We start from the raw sequence: 15,641 nt of genomic DNA, 5'->3' as shown, positions 1-15,641 counted from the left end.
GTATGAGAGTGAAAACACAGTCATTCACAAACAACAAATAACAATGCATTCACACAGTCTTCTTGCACATTTTGATATCTGTACCAGTTTATTTACCAGTACCAGTTTCTTATAGATCTAACCAGTAAACATTCACAAAGTTTATGGCAGGACATTTCCGGTTGTACTTGGGTTTTCTATGATCGTCTCAGTCCCCAAACTGTGACAACCATCACTATATTATGTTTCTTTGAAGACCTTTGTTGCTGGACTCTCTGTCAGTGCTAATGGGCTGGGAGGAAGAGGAGTCGGCTGGTAATAGTACCGTGTTAGGTTGGTTTTAAGCTGCATTTGTGTCAGCGGCAATTACCTAATCTAACATCCTATGCCGTGTGGGGGTTGTGAAGTAATCTAGAATGGCGTAATAAGATTTCAGTGTCTACTACCACTATTGACTACTGCTAGATGGCACATTGAGTCTGTGGATCTGTCATCAACAACATGCTGGCCTTGGATGCAGCAAGGAAAAAGACGATTGACCGACGGAGTGAGGACGTGCAATTCTTTTAGCAATGGACTAAAACAGGAGCGCTGCTGCTGGGCACAAGACAGTGGGCCTCCACCATCCTGCCATGGAGGGGTCAGCTGTAAAAAAAGTGAGTTTTCTAGTTGTTTACTTGCAGCGCTGCTGCCGTCTAGTGAGTGAGAGATCAGTGTCTGGTCTGATGTCCATCTGTCAAAGGTTTAGTTCACCTTTGGTCAGACCACATGTGTTGCTTCAGTGGGCTTACAGTCAAAGTTTATTGTGATTAAAGTATGTAGATGTTATGTAACTTTTCATATGATGGACACTTTGACCACAAATATATAAACTGTGCCTTCTTACAGAATCTTGTTATTGCAGATTAAATATTATTGACACTAATACTCAACAAGTTCATTATAGTTATTTTTAATCTCTGTTATTATGAAACTATATATGTTAGCACAATGTCTGTTTTCATTAAAGACTTTTCTGCATTTTTATGTGTTTTAAACACAAAATTCATTGTGCATATTTTAGCTCCATGATGGGCATTTAAATGCTGTCTCGAAGGCCGAATTGTTCTGATCAGTGAGCTGATTTGAACATTTGATATAATATTATTGCAATGTCAAAACATTGCTGTTCAATCTTTGATCAAAGTCACATCTGAAGTGATTACATAACAAGGTCATCTTGGAGCCTGGATGGTTTTACATAAGAACAAACAGCCTGAAGATACAAGGCAGCTGTGTTGAACTTCCTAAGAAGAATAAAGTATTTTAATCTGACAGCAACATTATAATGATTAATGGTCAAAAAACGTATCTTTTGACTGATTCAGTCCAACAGACAGATTGCTTAGTATCACAGAGCGGCATCATCAAGCTAACTTCTGACACTTCAGAGCATTTCTGCAAGTAGGTGAGAGCTTCCTGTAATCCATCTGAAACCTTCAAGCCTTAATTGGAACAATGGCTTTCATCAGGCCTTACACCTGACTGGTTATCTCCCCTGCAGGGGCCCAAGAAGGCCCTGAATCTGGAGGCTTATAACTACAGCAGGAATAGTAAAAGGCACAATACCAAATACAGAGTTTGGGATCATATTTCAGCTGTTGGACTTGTTTATGTCAGCGTCTTGGTCTTATTGGCTTGCCTGACTTTGCCTGAGAAACGCGAGTCATAACAGCATCTGCCATCTGCTCCCTGGTCGCTGTAATCTGTGTCTCCTGGCTATCCGGTTTCAGTGGGTGTGGCAGAAGTAAACGATTGTGTTACAACCACGTTTTCCTTCCACTGTAAGTGGCCTGACTCTGTGTGGTTACATCATTTTATTTGCCACTACAAATAAAGCTCTCTGTCGCACACCAAAACTGCATAACTACCTCTCTGACAGACTGGCAGAGCTGTTATGTCACCTTCATTAAACAAAGCTCACGTACTTAAGCAGCACAGCAGGCACCGTCTTTTTTAGCCTTTAGCTAATTATACCCTCTGTCAAATGAAGAGACGATCACAACAAAGATGTTTTGACAAACCAGGCTGTGTGCATCAGTGTTCACATGCAAAGTAATTAACTTGTGAAATCACTAACAAAGAGCATCGTTTTTTCTTTTTCTCTTGTTTGACTGCATATGACATTTCACAGAAACTGGGATATGGGCTTCTCAAAAAAGGTAGTTTAAAGCACAAATGTTGAATGATAGATTAGATTTTATTGATAGCAGAATCATGTATATGTTACCAATCAAATATTGCTATCAGTCAAATATATAGTCGTTATAGTAGGATTAGAATTAGCTAGAAATAATCATCTTTTATATTAAGTAGCTTCATCCATCAGTACTGCCGGGTGAATGAAGCAGTGTATTCTGTGTTTAAAATGATCTTCAATGACACTTCGATTAAATGTTACAATTCTGTATCTCCAACAATCAAAACTATGAGGACATTCTGTTACCATGTGATAGTTAATAACAAGGTAGAGTCAAACTTGGGTTTTTTTCACATTTATGAGCTTTAAGAAGAATTTTGAGTTGGTCCATCCACAGGTGACAGCAGCATTGAGCAGAAGAAACTCAACGGCTCCTCAACAGAAGCGCCGAGCTATCATAACCTGCACCGAGAGCTGCTGCTCAGCCATAAACGGTACGCTGAAAACTCCTTTTACTCTGTGGTCTTAAAGTAGTCACCCACTGAAACAGAGATTGGCAGGAATTTTGTGTTTGCATGTGTCGGTAAAACTGTAGCTCTGACTTTGAAGGGGTCTGCTGCTGGAGGAGAAACCGGAGCTGAAGCGAGTGTTGGAGCAGCGCAGACTGGAGCTGCACAAGGAGGCGGAGATGGCACAACGACAGCCCTCAGACCTGGAGATGGAGCTCCGCAAGAGGCAGCAGAAACTGCAAGAGGTAAGAGGCACATAACTGAGAGGGAATTTTACAAAATACTAACAGAATACAACCTGGCTCTTCTCAGGCTTTCTCTTTAACTTTGTGGATACTTTGTTGGGATAAACTGATGTCCTTCCCCCCAACAGTACGAGCAGGAGGAGATCAGGCAGCGAGAGAGTCAGCAGAAGATCCCAGAGTTTGTCCGTGTGAAGGACAACCTGAGGCGCACACAGACGTTTGAGCAGTGAGGCCCTGAGGCTCTCCCATCAGCCCCTGCAGCATCTCACCATAGTGGCCCTAAATCTGGATGTTCACAGTCTACAGAGCTACATCCCCCATACACCATTTTGCTTTACGTTTCTTCACAATGTACTTTGAGTTATCACATTTTGTGTAAGCAATCACTCATACCAGGCTAACATGTAATCCAGAAATACACTATTTTGCCAAAAGTACTCTCTTGTCTGCTTTCACATGCATAGGAACTTGAGTGACATCCCATTCTTAATCCGTAGTGTTTAATATGATCTCAGCCCACCCTTTGCAGCTACAACAGACTCAACTCATGTAAGAAGGCTTTCCACAAGGTTTAGGAATGTGTTTGTGGGAATTTTTTGACCATTCTTCCAGAAGGTCAAAAAATCCCATTAGTTGGATGAGAAAGCCTGGTTCACACTCTCCACTCTAATTCATCTCAAAGGTGTTCTGTCAGATTGAGATCAGGACTCTGTGCAGGTCGGTCAAGTTCCCACAAAGTTGGGAACATGAAATTGTCCAAAATGAATTGGTATGCAGAAGCATTAAGAGTTTCTTCACTGTAACTAAGGAGTCAAGCTCAACTCCTGAAAAACAACCTCACACTATAATCTTCCACTACCGAACTTTATACTTGGCACAGTGCTGTCAGACAAGTACTGTTCTCCTGGCAACTAGCAAACCCAGACTCAAGCGTGATTTGCCACTCCAGAGAACAGGTCAGTACTGCTGTAGAGTCCAGTGGCGGTGCGCTTCACACCACTGTACCTAACGCTCGTGCTTGGTTACGTGATGCTTGGATGCAGCTGCTCGGCCATGGAGACCCATTTCATGAAGCTCTCTACACACTGTTCTTGAGCTACTCTGAAGGCCACAAGAAGTCTGGAGAGATTGACTGCAGAAAGTTGCTGACCTCTGCGCACTTTGCACCTCATCATCCGTTGACCCCATCCTTGTGATTTTTAAATGACCTACCACTTAGTGGGTGAGTTTCTTTCATTCCCAAATGTCCTCCACTTTGTTGTAATACCACTAACAGCCGACTGTTGAATATTTAGTAATGAGGAAATTCCACAAGTGGACTTGTTGCACAGGTGGCATCCTATCACTGTACCAAGCTGGAATTCACTGAGCTCCTGAGAGCAACCCATTCTTTCACAAATGTTTGTACAAGCAGTCTGCGTGCCTAGGTTCTTGATTTTATCACACAAGTGATTGAAACACCTAGACTGAATATGAATGAGTGAATACTTTTGGCAATATAGTGTACTTCCATAAAGTCAGTCACAGTTCTTTTTCTGATTGGGAAGTGAAATAATAGAGAAAGCTCGCACTGAGCTATGAGTCTGGATTTTTTAAAAATGTTTTTCTATACTAATTATACTATTTTTTTTTCCAAATTAGTTTCACATGCTTCTTCCAGGATCAAATGAGCATGAGATATCAGTTAAGCCTGATTCTGTCCTTTGTAAAGACCATTATGCAACTGCTGAGAGGAACATTTTCAACAGAGCTGTTTTGTATGAATAAAAATTCCCCAACACTGCAAAATATGCATGTTTGTTTATTCTTCTCTGTCATGACTTTGGATTTTTTTAGAGTGTCTGAGTGCTGTGGAAATGAAAGGTTTATAGCTTGCTGTGATGTTTTGTTGCACTGGACACCATTCAAAGCACTGGGGACTGATTTGCATGCGGCTCCACTCCCCGAGGGCTCTCACGGTTCTTTCACATGGATATGGGACTTTGCTTAATTAGCTGATCTTTTCATTCCATCACGCCATGAGAGGAGAAAGCACAGGCCATCTGGAGAAGGCTTTTCATCATCTATAGACTAGGAATACCCAAGGGTCACTGATACAACCGGCTGAGGGCACATAGTAGTAGCCAGTTTGCTGTTTCAGAATTTATTTTAAGTAGTTTTAGCAATGATGTCATACACAAAAGAAACCCACATGTGCAAATTGAATTAACAGAACAACTTTAAATGTGCAATAACACATAAGTGCTGTACTTTTAAAGTTAAGATGTGAGGTAACATTATTGTATAATTGTACGCATGCAAATAGCCTAAAGGCTATTCTCATAATTTTAAATTTTTTATATAGTTTAGCATTTCATAAGTTACACACATGTATTTTGTGTAAGAACTTGAGCACTAGTTGGTTACAGATGTCAAATAAATGTAGTGAAGAGTAAACGTGCAACATTGTCTAAGGCAAAGTAATAATAAAAGGACCAGCATCAAATATAATAATAATAATAATAATAATAATAATAATAATAAATGTAAGCGAATTACATGGAAATGAATTACAAAGAAGATCACATGGTTAAATATAGCTTTGTGGAAACTAAACAGCAATCAAAAGTATATTTCTCTGTCATTTTAATTATGTTTTATTCATGTTAATGGGTGAATGGCTCACGCTGTACACAATTCTTCATCATCATGGCGGAGGAAAGAGGAGAGCGTGGTCTTCTCAGCCAGCACTTACCAGCCAGCTGTCCTGTTTTCTTTCTTTCTTTTAACAAAACTTTGCCTCTACCGCCTCCCTTTCGCCTTTTGTGCCTTTTCTCAAATTAAGCCCCCCCTCAGCGAGTCGCGTGCTGTGTCAACACGCAAAGCGTGTCTGGAAAGTCTGCAGCGTCGGACCAAACCAATACAAGAAGCGAGGGGGGCGTTACAGACAGAAAAAATAAAATCCCATTCGGTTAAGCCGAAATTACTCTATTTTACAAAAGCGTGAGCTGTGACTTAAATGTAAGTTAATTTAAAAATGAATATTTTTACATAAATACTAAAGCAAAAATCAACAAAGCTCACCCCCGCCCGTAGTTTGATCCAGAAAGTGGACTCGTCTGAAACAGATGTCCGGAGCTCTTCCCTCACATCTGACCAGAGAAAGTTTGAACTCTCGCTGCCTCAGGAAAGATGCTGATGTAGAGGAACAGACTGCAAGCTGAAACGTAAGTACAAACTATTTTCTGTGCGTTAGCAACACCCGCTAAAAAAGAAGAAGTCAGAAAATAACCGTCGATGTTAATGTAAACAGCAAAAAGGTAGGCAAAGCTGGAAGTTTTTATACAATTAAATTTTAGAGAAACGATACTGAGCAGTTAGCCAAACTGGCTATTTGTGCGGTATATAATGCTTAAAACAGAAATAACTTCAAGGGATATGCTATTATGACACATCTAAACATTTCTCTCTTAATCTCTCCTTTAATCCAGCATAGTTTAGATGAAAATCTTTTTCACTTTTCATTTCACTGCTCGTGTGCTTGCTTATTTTTACACTCATATAAAAGCGAGCTAAGCTAAACCATAAATATAATGTGCCTTGTGTTGATATGTGTAGATTAGTGAGCAGCTATGAAATGCTTATTTGATTTATGCGTCAGTAGTAACGACCCACTAGTATAATATGGTCTGGCGATGATACAGAGTAAGTACACTCACTCTCAGTACTTGAAAACATGCAAATCCAAGACTTTTACTTGTAATGGATTACTGGGGTGTGGTGTTTTTACTTGAGTGAAGCACTGACTACTACAGACCAGAAAAAGATGTCAGAAATACAACCACCAGACTCAATAATAACTGGGCTGCTAAATGAATGAACAGGTTGCTTTCAAAGATAAACAACCCTGCAGGACTTATGGTTGGGAAAAGGCTTGTCAGTACCAGCTGTTTTGTTGTCTTCAGCAGCAGAACAAACACAGACAGGCATGAAGTGTCACTGTGATGCTGGAGACAACACCTCTGTGTCGTCCTCCACTTCTTTTGTGAGTGGTGGGCACTTGAGGGTGACAAGCTGTAACCACATCCCGGCGATGGCCTGAGATGACCATCAGTGTCCATTCAGAGGCTTCAGAAATGATGACTCAAAGGGACAAGGTGTCATGAATCATGATCACCCCCAGCCAGTGCTTCAGCCTCTGGAGAACAATGGAGGATCTCTTCTGGCTCTTGGTATTTACACTGTCACTGGGCTGTGACAGAGCTGGTGTGTCTGGTCAGCATATGGCCTCCAGTGACTGAAAGCAGATCGGCTTGGTGCTTATTACCCCTGCATTGTCTGCCTGAAAGTGTTGTTCTGAATGAAACTTGTCAGAGGAAAGATGCTGACGGCATATCAAGTCTTTGATACCATTCCTTTTGAAGCTCATGCTATCACTGCCTCTTTTACTGCTCTTTTCAAACTCAGCACTGCTTCTTAAGGCAAGGATCTCACTCCAGTGATGTCCTTTGTAATACAATACTTCATTTTTTTCTCTTGCCTGCAACTCCCCCACTCTGATACACTTTTCTTCCAGCAGCATATATTGTCTACAGAGCGGATCCATTTTGCTGAATGGATTTTGGCTTTCCATGAGACTCTGAAAAAAAAGAAGGCATGCTGTAAAGTCGTTTGGTTTCTTCCATAGTATCAGCATTCAGAAGAGAATCTTAATTACAGGGTTCGAACAGGCCTCGGTCTGGTTTCAGGCAACCCTCACGGTCCCCGTTGGTAATTCCAGGGCTGACCACAGTGGTAATGAGCACGGAGGTGATGGCTGCAATCCAGGAGTACGCAGCTCCAGAGGCTCATGGGAAAGGGTGGTGGGGGAAGTCTGGGAGACAGTAAATCCACATTGTGATCTCTTGCCATAAACATCAACTTCCGTAGATGTTACACGGTCATGGTCCAGTGACCAGTGAGGATGGGTGGGACAGTCATCTTGTACTCCTGATGTGTTTCTAGGCAGACATCATAAGCAGTGATCAAACACTTCCCTGAATTAAGATGTTTTGACTACATCAATCAGGTCTTCCGGGTGGAGACTGTGCTATCAGCAGCTTTACTTCAGGAAATGGACTGCTATTCCTGTCACAGTCAATCATGAAAAGTCTTGGGGTTTTTTGGCGCTCCTTTACAGCGTAATGTCAACAATCCCACGGCTCCAGGTTCTTATGAAAGCTGTGACGAATGGCATCAGCGTTTTGGCAATAAACTGCGACTTCAAGTGAGAGTTTTTCCCAAACTCATCCACACACCCACCAACTCACCCACTCACTTAATTAGCCTAGACCTCCGACCACAGACTCTTGTGAAAGTCTTCAGACAGTTATGGGGTGTAAGTGGGTAAATCCCACATTACCCTGTCTGTCTCTGATTACCAGGCTGGATTCCTGTTGACGTATTTAGCTTTAGATTGCTGCAGCATGGAGCCATGTGTCTGGGAGCAAAACCTTGCACCTTAAAATCTCAGCCCTGCTCCATTCTGATACTCTCTCACTGTCTCAACAGCCTTGTCTCAATATTGACCCGGCACAGCCGCTCAAGCCACAGTTGTCAGCAGATATTGCGCCTGCAGCAGATTATTTAGGCTGGTTTTGGGACACAGGCCCTTTGTTGCAGTGTTGTTTTACTAACTCGAGCTGCTTAGCTGTGTTCCATTGTGCCACTGGCTGCTCATAGCTGCGTCAGTTCGCATGAGTTGCTGTTTTGAATGGAGAAAACCTATAGGACACACAATAATATCCTGTCAGAGAAGGTTTTCATTCACGCAGGCTCTGTGCCTTCCTTCTCTCTACAGGAAAAGGCCTGATACAATCACCAAACACAGGAGCTAAGGATTATACACAGAAGCCTTACTGTCATGTGGTGTCTATTTTCATGGCATCTTACCTCCCCTTTTATTCCTGACCAGTGACACATCATTCACTTTTCGAATGAGGTTTGGCTGGCCCAAAAAGTTTATGAATATGTGGCATTGATGCAAGGCAAGGAAATAACATCCTTTAACCATGTTAGAGACCATAATGTTGCCTCTTGTGATCTGCTATCTTTTTTAGAAGAAGTCTGAGACATGTGAGATCCAAAATAAATTAAATGACCTACAAAATTGAGAAAATAAAGGCAGCATTCTCTGTCTCCGCTACCCTAAGGTAATTTCAAGACAACAACCACACACAGACTCATGGTCTGAATTTAAATGGCTGTCAGCTTGTTGAACGCTATTTCCAATTTGTTGTTGTCACTGTCTTTCTCTTCTTGCTGTTGTTCCAGTCCACACCTTGTTTTAGTTCATTATTAGTCACATGTTTGCTGGAGAGCAACAATGGGACAGAGCGGGTCATAAACAAGAATTGTGTCGGCCAGGTTTTTGTGCTCAGCATTGCACAGGAGTCAGCAGGCACCTTGTGATCTGATGCTGCGAGTACAAGCCCAGCATTGAGACATTCTTCCACTTCAAAGCTCCCAGGGGGTTTTCTGGACACTGGTTGAATGGGAGCCGAGGAAGGGGTGCGCAGGGGGAACAGGTGCAGTCCATAAGTGGGGTAATTCCCGCTGCCATCTGCTTTCTTTTTCGGGGTCTGGGCTCTTTAAACGCCCTCTGACACGCCTCATGGCGACACACTCCCCTAGCCGCAGCATGCCCCGTCACCATGGCACCGTGATTCAGATTAACCCCGCACATGTGCCGAGTCAACCGTGGGGGTCTGCTTCTTTTGTGATTGAGCAAAGGGAGGGCGACAGGGGCGGAGGAGGGGGAGGGAGATGGAGAGCTGCACAGATAAGTGTGTAAAAAGGACACTTGCCAGTCTTTCACTTTTGTTAAGTGAAGCAGCAGAGACAGACTTATTGAATTCATGTGAGGGGGAATACAAGCAGTTTATTCCTAGCAGTAAACGGTCTCATTTTAGTAATCTGAATAAACTTTGTTGTTTCCAACAGGTATATATAAAAAAGTCAAGAGCAGAGAGACAAGATGACGGCCATCGAGAGTAAAGAAGAGATCAGCGACACGGACAGTGGGATTATCCTAAACTCCGGTAAGGACTGTACTAACAGATGTCCAGTAAAGTATCTGCATCTTTCATTTTTGCAGATTTCATACTGTTACTTACAGCTAAGAGTATAATGGAATTTGAGGCTCATAGCTATATTAACATTTGAGAAATGAAATAAAAATAAATAAATCAGGTGACATTTTGTTAAATAAACTTATATATTTTTACTTTGTAAATATGTAATTGGGACATTTTGTCTGACTTTCCTCTAACATACTGCATCTTTAGCATTTTTTTTAAAAGTTTGTTGCTATTTATCAACCCACGCTTTACATCAGTACTGATGTACTATATCTGCTGTAGCTCCAGTATCAATGCTGACATAACAAGATAGCAAACTTATTAGACCGCTACTCAGTGTAAGGTTTCTGCGATAGCTGCCCTGTATGAAAAGTATTGGCAGTTTCTATAATGCTTAATCCACCAGTCTGTGCAAACAGAATGATAGTTTTAATGCTAATTAATGTTGATATTCATAAATGTTACAAAAAAGCAGAAAAAATGGCAAAGCAGATTATTATTATTTTTTATTATTAAGAAGCAAAATTGTTTGCATTCCTGAACAGAAAGTGAAGTTTTAGTTGTTTAATGTTATGCTTGAGTAATTTCTGCCTTCTCAGAGAAGTTCATTGTGCTGGCTCAACTTTGGGTTTATTTTATTTTTTAGCTTTAAATATGTTTTTAACAGATTTCTAAAATATTTGCATTTTCCTCTTTATAAGCCCTCTGTCTATTTTTAACTCATTATCAGCTCACATAAGAATAATACAGTTTTAATATATGTGGAAGGTACTGTGTGTCTTTCTGACTCTGTGTCTGTCATGAAACTAATTGGAGGGGTCGAGTGTGGGCAAAGAAAGACTCCATTAAACTCTGTGGATTAGCCTTTTGTGGAAAAATGATCTGTGTTTGCCCTCGTTTTTAACTATAGTATTTAATACAGATTCATAATGTAGTGCATTTAAAAACATCTCGTCACAGCAGAGCAAATGTTAGCTTATATGACAGCATATGATGCAGACGGGAAAGTACAATACAGCTTCAGTATTGTACATAATGACCGTGTTATACGGGGTATGAGAATAAATGTTTGCACATCAGTTGTGCAGCACTGGCTGAACTGATAACAACACTTTATATACACTATATAAAATATAATAAAAAATATAAACAGTGAAATTATTTTTAAGTCATTTTAAGTCAGGTTCAGACGCAGGTAAAGCCTGATTTTGTGTGTGTTTTTTGCAGGTCCCGACAGCCCCACGTCCCCAGTGAAGGACCTCACCACCCACACCAGAGCCCTGAAGCTGAAGCACCAATCTCTGGAGGAGCGTTTGGAGATCTGCCTGCTGGAGCTCCGAAAACTCTGCATCAGGGAGGCAGTAAGTGACTCCTGGATTAAAGCATAGAAACATACCTAGGCTAGTTTTCATGAAGATTAGCTTTAAATCAATATTGAAGATTGCTTCTTTTTACATCATAACAATACTTTTGTTTTGTCCTCACAGGAGCTGACAGGTGTACTGCCCTCAGACTATCCAATGATGCCAGATGAGAAGCCACCACGTGTTCGGAGGAGAATTGGTGCTTCATTCAAGCTGGATGAAGGTCTGATCCATCTAGATAAACAGGTACAAACCACCATCAGTGTTAAGTGTTAGTGGGAAGAGTAAGCAGAGGAAACTACAGCACATCAGCTGAGATGTAAGGTCAGAGTTTGTCTTTTTTTCAAAGGACTCAGAGTTGCAAGCGCTAGAAACTGAATTGGCCCTTCAGCGGCAGATTTTTGAGGCAGCCCGCAAACTCTCGCTTGAGGAGAACCTCAGTAAGCCACAGAAGAAGGGCCGGCTGCAGCAGTGCAAGAGGGAGGAGAAGAAAGTGAAGGAACTGCAGCAGGCCGTGTTCCAGCATAGAATCAAGAGTGAGTGCAACTCACCCAGCGTCAGCAGCCAGAACAAAGGTGAGTGACTTTGCTGCCCCCTTCAGGCCAGGCTGTGCAACATGCAGTGCACTTAATGGAAATGTAAAATGTTTGGCGTTTGTGTGCAGATCTGTGCATGTCTGATGACAGCTCACTCTCCGATGTGGTGGCGCTGGATGATGGTGAGCTGAAAATACATTTCTACCTGTATGATTTTAAGGTTATCATGACATTCATTTAAATATGCAGTAGAAGAAAAGACAGCTCTGATAGAGCATGGTGTCACATTCAACATGCAAATCATTCTACATGTCTTTTTATGAAATTAATTGCGGGTCATGTGTAAAAACAAATATGGGTTTAAAATTCCAAAACTCACTTTAATAATGTGATTGAAATATTTTTAAAAATAATGAATACTCTACTGACTTGTTTTTCGTTTAGAAATCATTATTTAATGTTCTCTCCAATCCTGTATAGATGTGGACATATCCAGCCCCCTTTCACCTCCAGTGTTGGACGCTTCATATTCAGATCCCCTTCAGCTGTCAGCCCAGACTGTGCAGACATCGCACCAGTCCTCAAGCGAGCTCAGTGTGGAGCACGAGCCCGCTCCCATCCAGAATTCCCCTTGGAAGGAGTCCAGTCTGGACCATCCTTACCAAAAGGCCACCAAACCTCAGTCTGCCTGCAGCAGCAGGTCCAGGTAAGGACTGAAGAATGCTAACAACTAGTGAAATACACTATTATACTCCAAGCTAGATTGTACCTTATTTTACAGTTTTCCATTTGATAGATGAACTTAGATGAAATCAGGTGTAATGTCAGCCTTCTTGTGCTGGATTAGCACATAGTAAAGCTTCCTTTTTCTGAATGTGTGCGATATCTCATGTCATGTCTCCTGTGTGCAGTAGCCCAGCAGCAGCCCAGGTGTCTGCAGAGAGCATCAGGATTCCTCTCACTCAGTTTGTCAAAAACTCTGCCCTGCGTCACAGCAGCTCCACCAGCGCCCCCTCCACCCCGGAGCTGTTCATACGCCGGCAGTACTCCCAGTCCTTCAGGTACACAGACAAGTTATGTCAGAGTCATTTGGATTATCAGAGGAATTAAAGACAATAATGTTGTATGTATTAATGTTTCAAATTTTACACAATTTCCCTTCTCAGACTTCCAAAAAGAAAGCCATCTGACGTGGAGCGTTTCAGCTCAGAGAGCAGTCGAGGTCGAGCTAGGCTGCCCCAGCGACGCTGCGTGGCTGACTTCATGGTGCGCTCTCCGGAGTACTCTCCTCTGCGTCCTTACCAGTCCGGCTCTGAGGACAGCAGCTCAGAGCACTCGTCATCCTCTAGCATTAGCTCTCCTGGCAGGGAGAAGCCGACTGAGATCCCAAAGCTCTGCCCACCGCCTTACGGGTTCCACTTTGGAGCACAGAAGAAAGGAGTCTCTCATTTCCCCAGTATGCACAAAAATACAAGCACCAGCTATGTTAAGGCAGCGGCGGAAGATGGACCCCTCTCCCCGCAAGCTCCAGACATGGGGAAGTGCTTCATCTCTACTGTGGCACGCAGCACTCAGCAACGACAGTGGCAGGAGGGGACACCTTCACCGAGAAGCATCTTAAAGCCCCCTCCGCCTTACACCAGGCTCGTGCGGACGCCCTCGCTGAAAGAGTACCCAAACCACGCCGTGAGGCTGCTGCCCCGGGAGGTCGTATCAGAGGAGCTGAAATCGTGGCATCAAAGGAATCAGCTACAGAAGCTACTGCCAAGCTGCGGGGAACAGCAGAGCATTACGATCCCCATTTCACCTCACCTGCCTCCTTTTGCACAGGTAGGTACTGAACACGGTACCTTTTCATTTGACTCTTAACATATTAATGCATTGAAGCTGTTACTTTCGTAAATTAGATCAGTGATTCCAAAAGTGTGGGCTGGGATACTGCAAAGGTACTCAAGTTAGTATGTGTACTGTTATTTATATAGAAAGTCAGTTTAAACTGGTAGTAGGTGGTGGTTAGTTTGTGGTATTACTCGTTACACTGACCTAAATTTAAAGCTCTTTTATTGAAGTTTGTGTCCTAGTGATATGTGGGTCACACGATGGCATTAATGCTTTGCATTTGACTGGGTAGCATTAGCAACTAAGAGCCAACAGCCTGTGTTTTTATGTTTTGTTTTGTTTTGTTTTTTTCAAATACACCACTTTCTCTTGTTTTTTGATTAGAGGTTGCTTGGTCCCCATGGGATTTCTGGCAAATTGACACATTTTCACTTGAAAACAACATGAAATATTTTTTACTGAACTAGATTAGAGATCTAATGTATTTACAATGTGCTGGCTTTGTGACTTTTTTCACAGGGTTCAGGTAACGTGGTTCTCCAGAGGGCTGTGGACGGGACTCCCCTTCAGTGGTTTGTTGCCGAGGATGCTGAGATTGTGAGCCAGGTGTAGCTGACACGCCTGCAGTATGATGACTCATTCCTTTATTTATTAAGTCTTTGGACTCTCTGTGAGATTGTTTGTTGACATAATGCAGAAAACGTGGACCTGTTGGTATCACTGATTAATTTAATGTAAGGTGGTATGCCAGTTTTATTTATTGGTAATACATCTGAGGTGAAATAAATCTGACACAGTTTCATAGCTTATTTCAACAAAGACCATAAACTTGCTGTTGTTTGAAGACCTTTTTTTGTGGCTGGAACACATTTTGCACATGCAGTTCACCCACAGTAGATTTAAAATAGCTTTCCTCATTTCTAATATAATTTTTGACTTATATTCTATATTTATTATTTAAAGACCCCCCCCCCCTTCCTTTGCAACATAGACTTATCACTAAAACTATGATACGCCACCTATGAGCACGCACAGCAATGAGTTTTTAAAGGTATATGTGTAGATATACATAGTGAAATCTGTCTGATAATGATGTGAAGTGAGCTGAATCTTAACATTTGAATCTTGCTTATTAACTCCTATTAACCACTGATGCCTTTAAGGGCAATTTTGGTGAAAGTTTTCACTGCAGTATGGTGTTTCTTACTAACCGAGTGATTGTATCAGTTTTGATATGTTTTGTATATTTATAATAAAATTATTACCAAAATGACCCATCTGAGTGTATCCCGCCTCTCGCTTTATGTATGGGCTCAAATTGTGGTCATAAATATTTTGTACTTGTAAATCAGGATTTGTATGTGTAAAAAGAATTTGTGTGTGGACTTAGCCAAAAAGTACGTGTGAAACTCTGCACTCAAGTTTCAAGTTACAAATACAAATTTTGACCCTATTTTTCTTCCTTTCATCTGATTGGCCAATGTCATGTCAATCACAAATTTAATAATCCAATAGGAGAACAGAGGGGTTTGGCTATTGGAGGGGTGCTTTATGGAGCTTCAGGTCCTGAGGGAATAAATGCTCTTTTACATGCCAGTCCAGCGTTTTCCTTCATCACCACCAAGGAAAACAGTCTGTGGTGGTCCGAGTGTGGTGATTTTTGTTTCACAGGTTTACCTGGTTAATACAGGGACCTCCAGAGCCTTTTGCGGACCTGGGGGTGGCAGTGTTGTGGAAATGACACAGTCTTCACTAGTGGGGATAGTTACAAAGCTTTTTTCGTTATGAATTAGCGATACATGTTTTTATTGAACATTTGAAGATAAAAAAAAAAAAACAGAAACTCTTGTAGAGGACATAAAGTCAGAGATAGAAACGACAAGGAGCAGGTGC

At 41.8% G+C, this 15,641-nt stretch overlaps 2 protein-coding genes across 3 annotated transcripts; both read left to right on the top strand.

Moving 5' to 3' along the window:
• Positions 1 to 263: 263 nt before the first annotated feature.
• LOC146363833 (protein FAM107B) lies at positions 264 to 4,824 on the top strand. 2 transcript variants are annotated; one of them, XM_084916902.1, is made up of 5 exons: positions 519 to 635; positions 2,153 to 2,180; positions 2,556 to 2,652; positions 2,768 to 2,912; positions 3,041 to 4,823. In XM_084916902.1, the coding sequence occupies exons 1-5, from the start codon at positions 612 to 614 to the stop codon at positions 3,140 to 3,142; spliced, it is 396 nt and encodes a 131-aa protein (XP_084773028.1). In that variant the 5' UTR covers positions 519 to 611; the 3' UTR covers positions 3,143 to 4,823. The 2 variants fall into 2 exon arrangements, with proteins under 2 accessions (XP_084773027.1, XP_084773028.1); XM_084916901.1 differs by lacking the exon at positions 2,153 to 2,180 and having other exon boundaries at positions 264 to 635; positions 3,041 to 4,824.
• A 757-nt stretch (positions 4,825 to 5,581) lies between these two features.
• On the top strand, positions 5,582 to 15,086 carry inavaa (innate immunity activator a). The gene is made up of 10 exons (XM_084916900.1): positions 5,582 to 6,118; positions 9,873 to 9,970; positions 11,237 to 11,370; positions 11,497 to 11,619; positions 11,723 to 11,948; positions 12,038 to 12,091; positions 12,390 to 12,615; positions 12,821 to 12,970; positions 13,076 to 13,739; positions 14,268 to 15,086. The coding sequence occupies exons 2-10, from the start codon at positions 9,907 to 9,909 to the stop codon at positions 14,358 to 14,360; spliced, it is 1,734 nt and encodes a 577-aa protein (XP_084773026.1). The 5' UTR covers positions 5,582 to 6,118; positions 9,873 to 9,906; the 3' UTR covers positions 14,361 to 15,086.
• Positions 15,087 to 15,641: the final 555 nt, after the last annotated feature.

The sequence above is a fragment of the Perissodus microlepis genome, chromosome 20, assembly GCF_051167445.1.
Source record: "Perissodus microlepis isolate ML-2025 ecotype Zambia chromosome 20, ASM5116744v1, whole genome shotgun sequence".
In the NCBI taxonomy this organism is placed as follows: Eukaryota; Metazoa; Chordata; class Actinopteri; order Cichliformes; family Cichlidae; genus Perissodus; species Perissodus microlepis.
Note: the sequence above shows the minus strand (reverse complement) of the source record. Positions and strands in the feature narration are given on the sequence as shown.

Excerpts from the sequence above, each read along its gene's own strand:
- LOC146363833 (XM_084916901.1), top strand. The coding sequence starts at position 494 with ATGCAGCAAGGAAAAAGACGATTGACCGACGGAGTGAGGACGTGCAAT. Across the intron at positions 2,653-2,767 it reads CTGCTGCTCAGCCATAAACG|GGGTCTGCTGCTGGAGGAGA; the intron begins GTACGCTGAAAA and ends CTGACTTTGAAG. Across the intron at positions 2,913-3,040 it reads GGCAGCAGAAACTGCAAGAG|TACGAGCAGGAGGAGATCAG; the intron begins GTAAGAGGCACA and ends TCCCCCCAACAG.
- inavaa (XM_084916900.1), top strand. The coding sequence starts at position 9,907 with ATGACGGCCATCGAGAGTAAAGAAGAGATCAGCGACACGGACAGTGGG. Across the intron at positions 12,092-12,389 it reads TGTGGTGGCGCTGGATGATG|ATGTGGACATATCCAGCCCC; the intron begins GTGAGCTGAAAA and ends AATCCTGTATAG. Across the intron at positions 12,616-12,820 it reads GCCTGCAGCAGCAGGTCCAG|TAGCCCAGCAGCAGCCCAGG; the intron begins GTAAGGACTGAA and ends TCCTGTGTGCAG.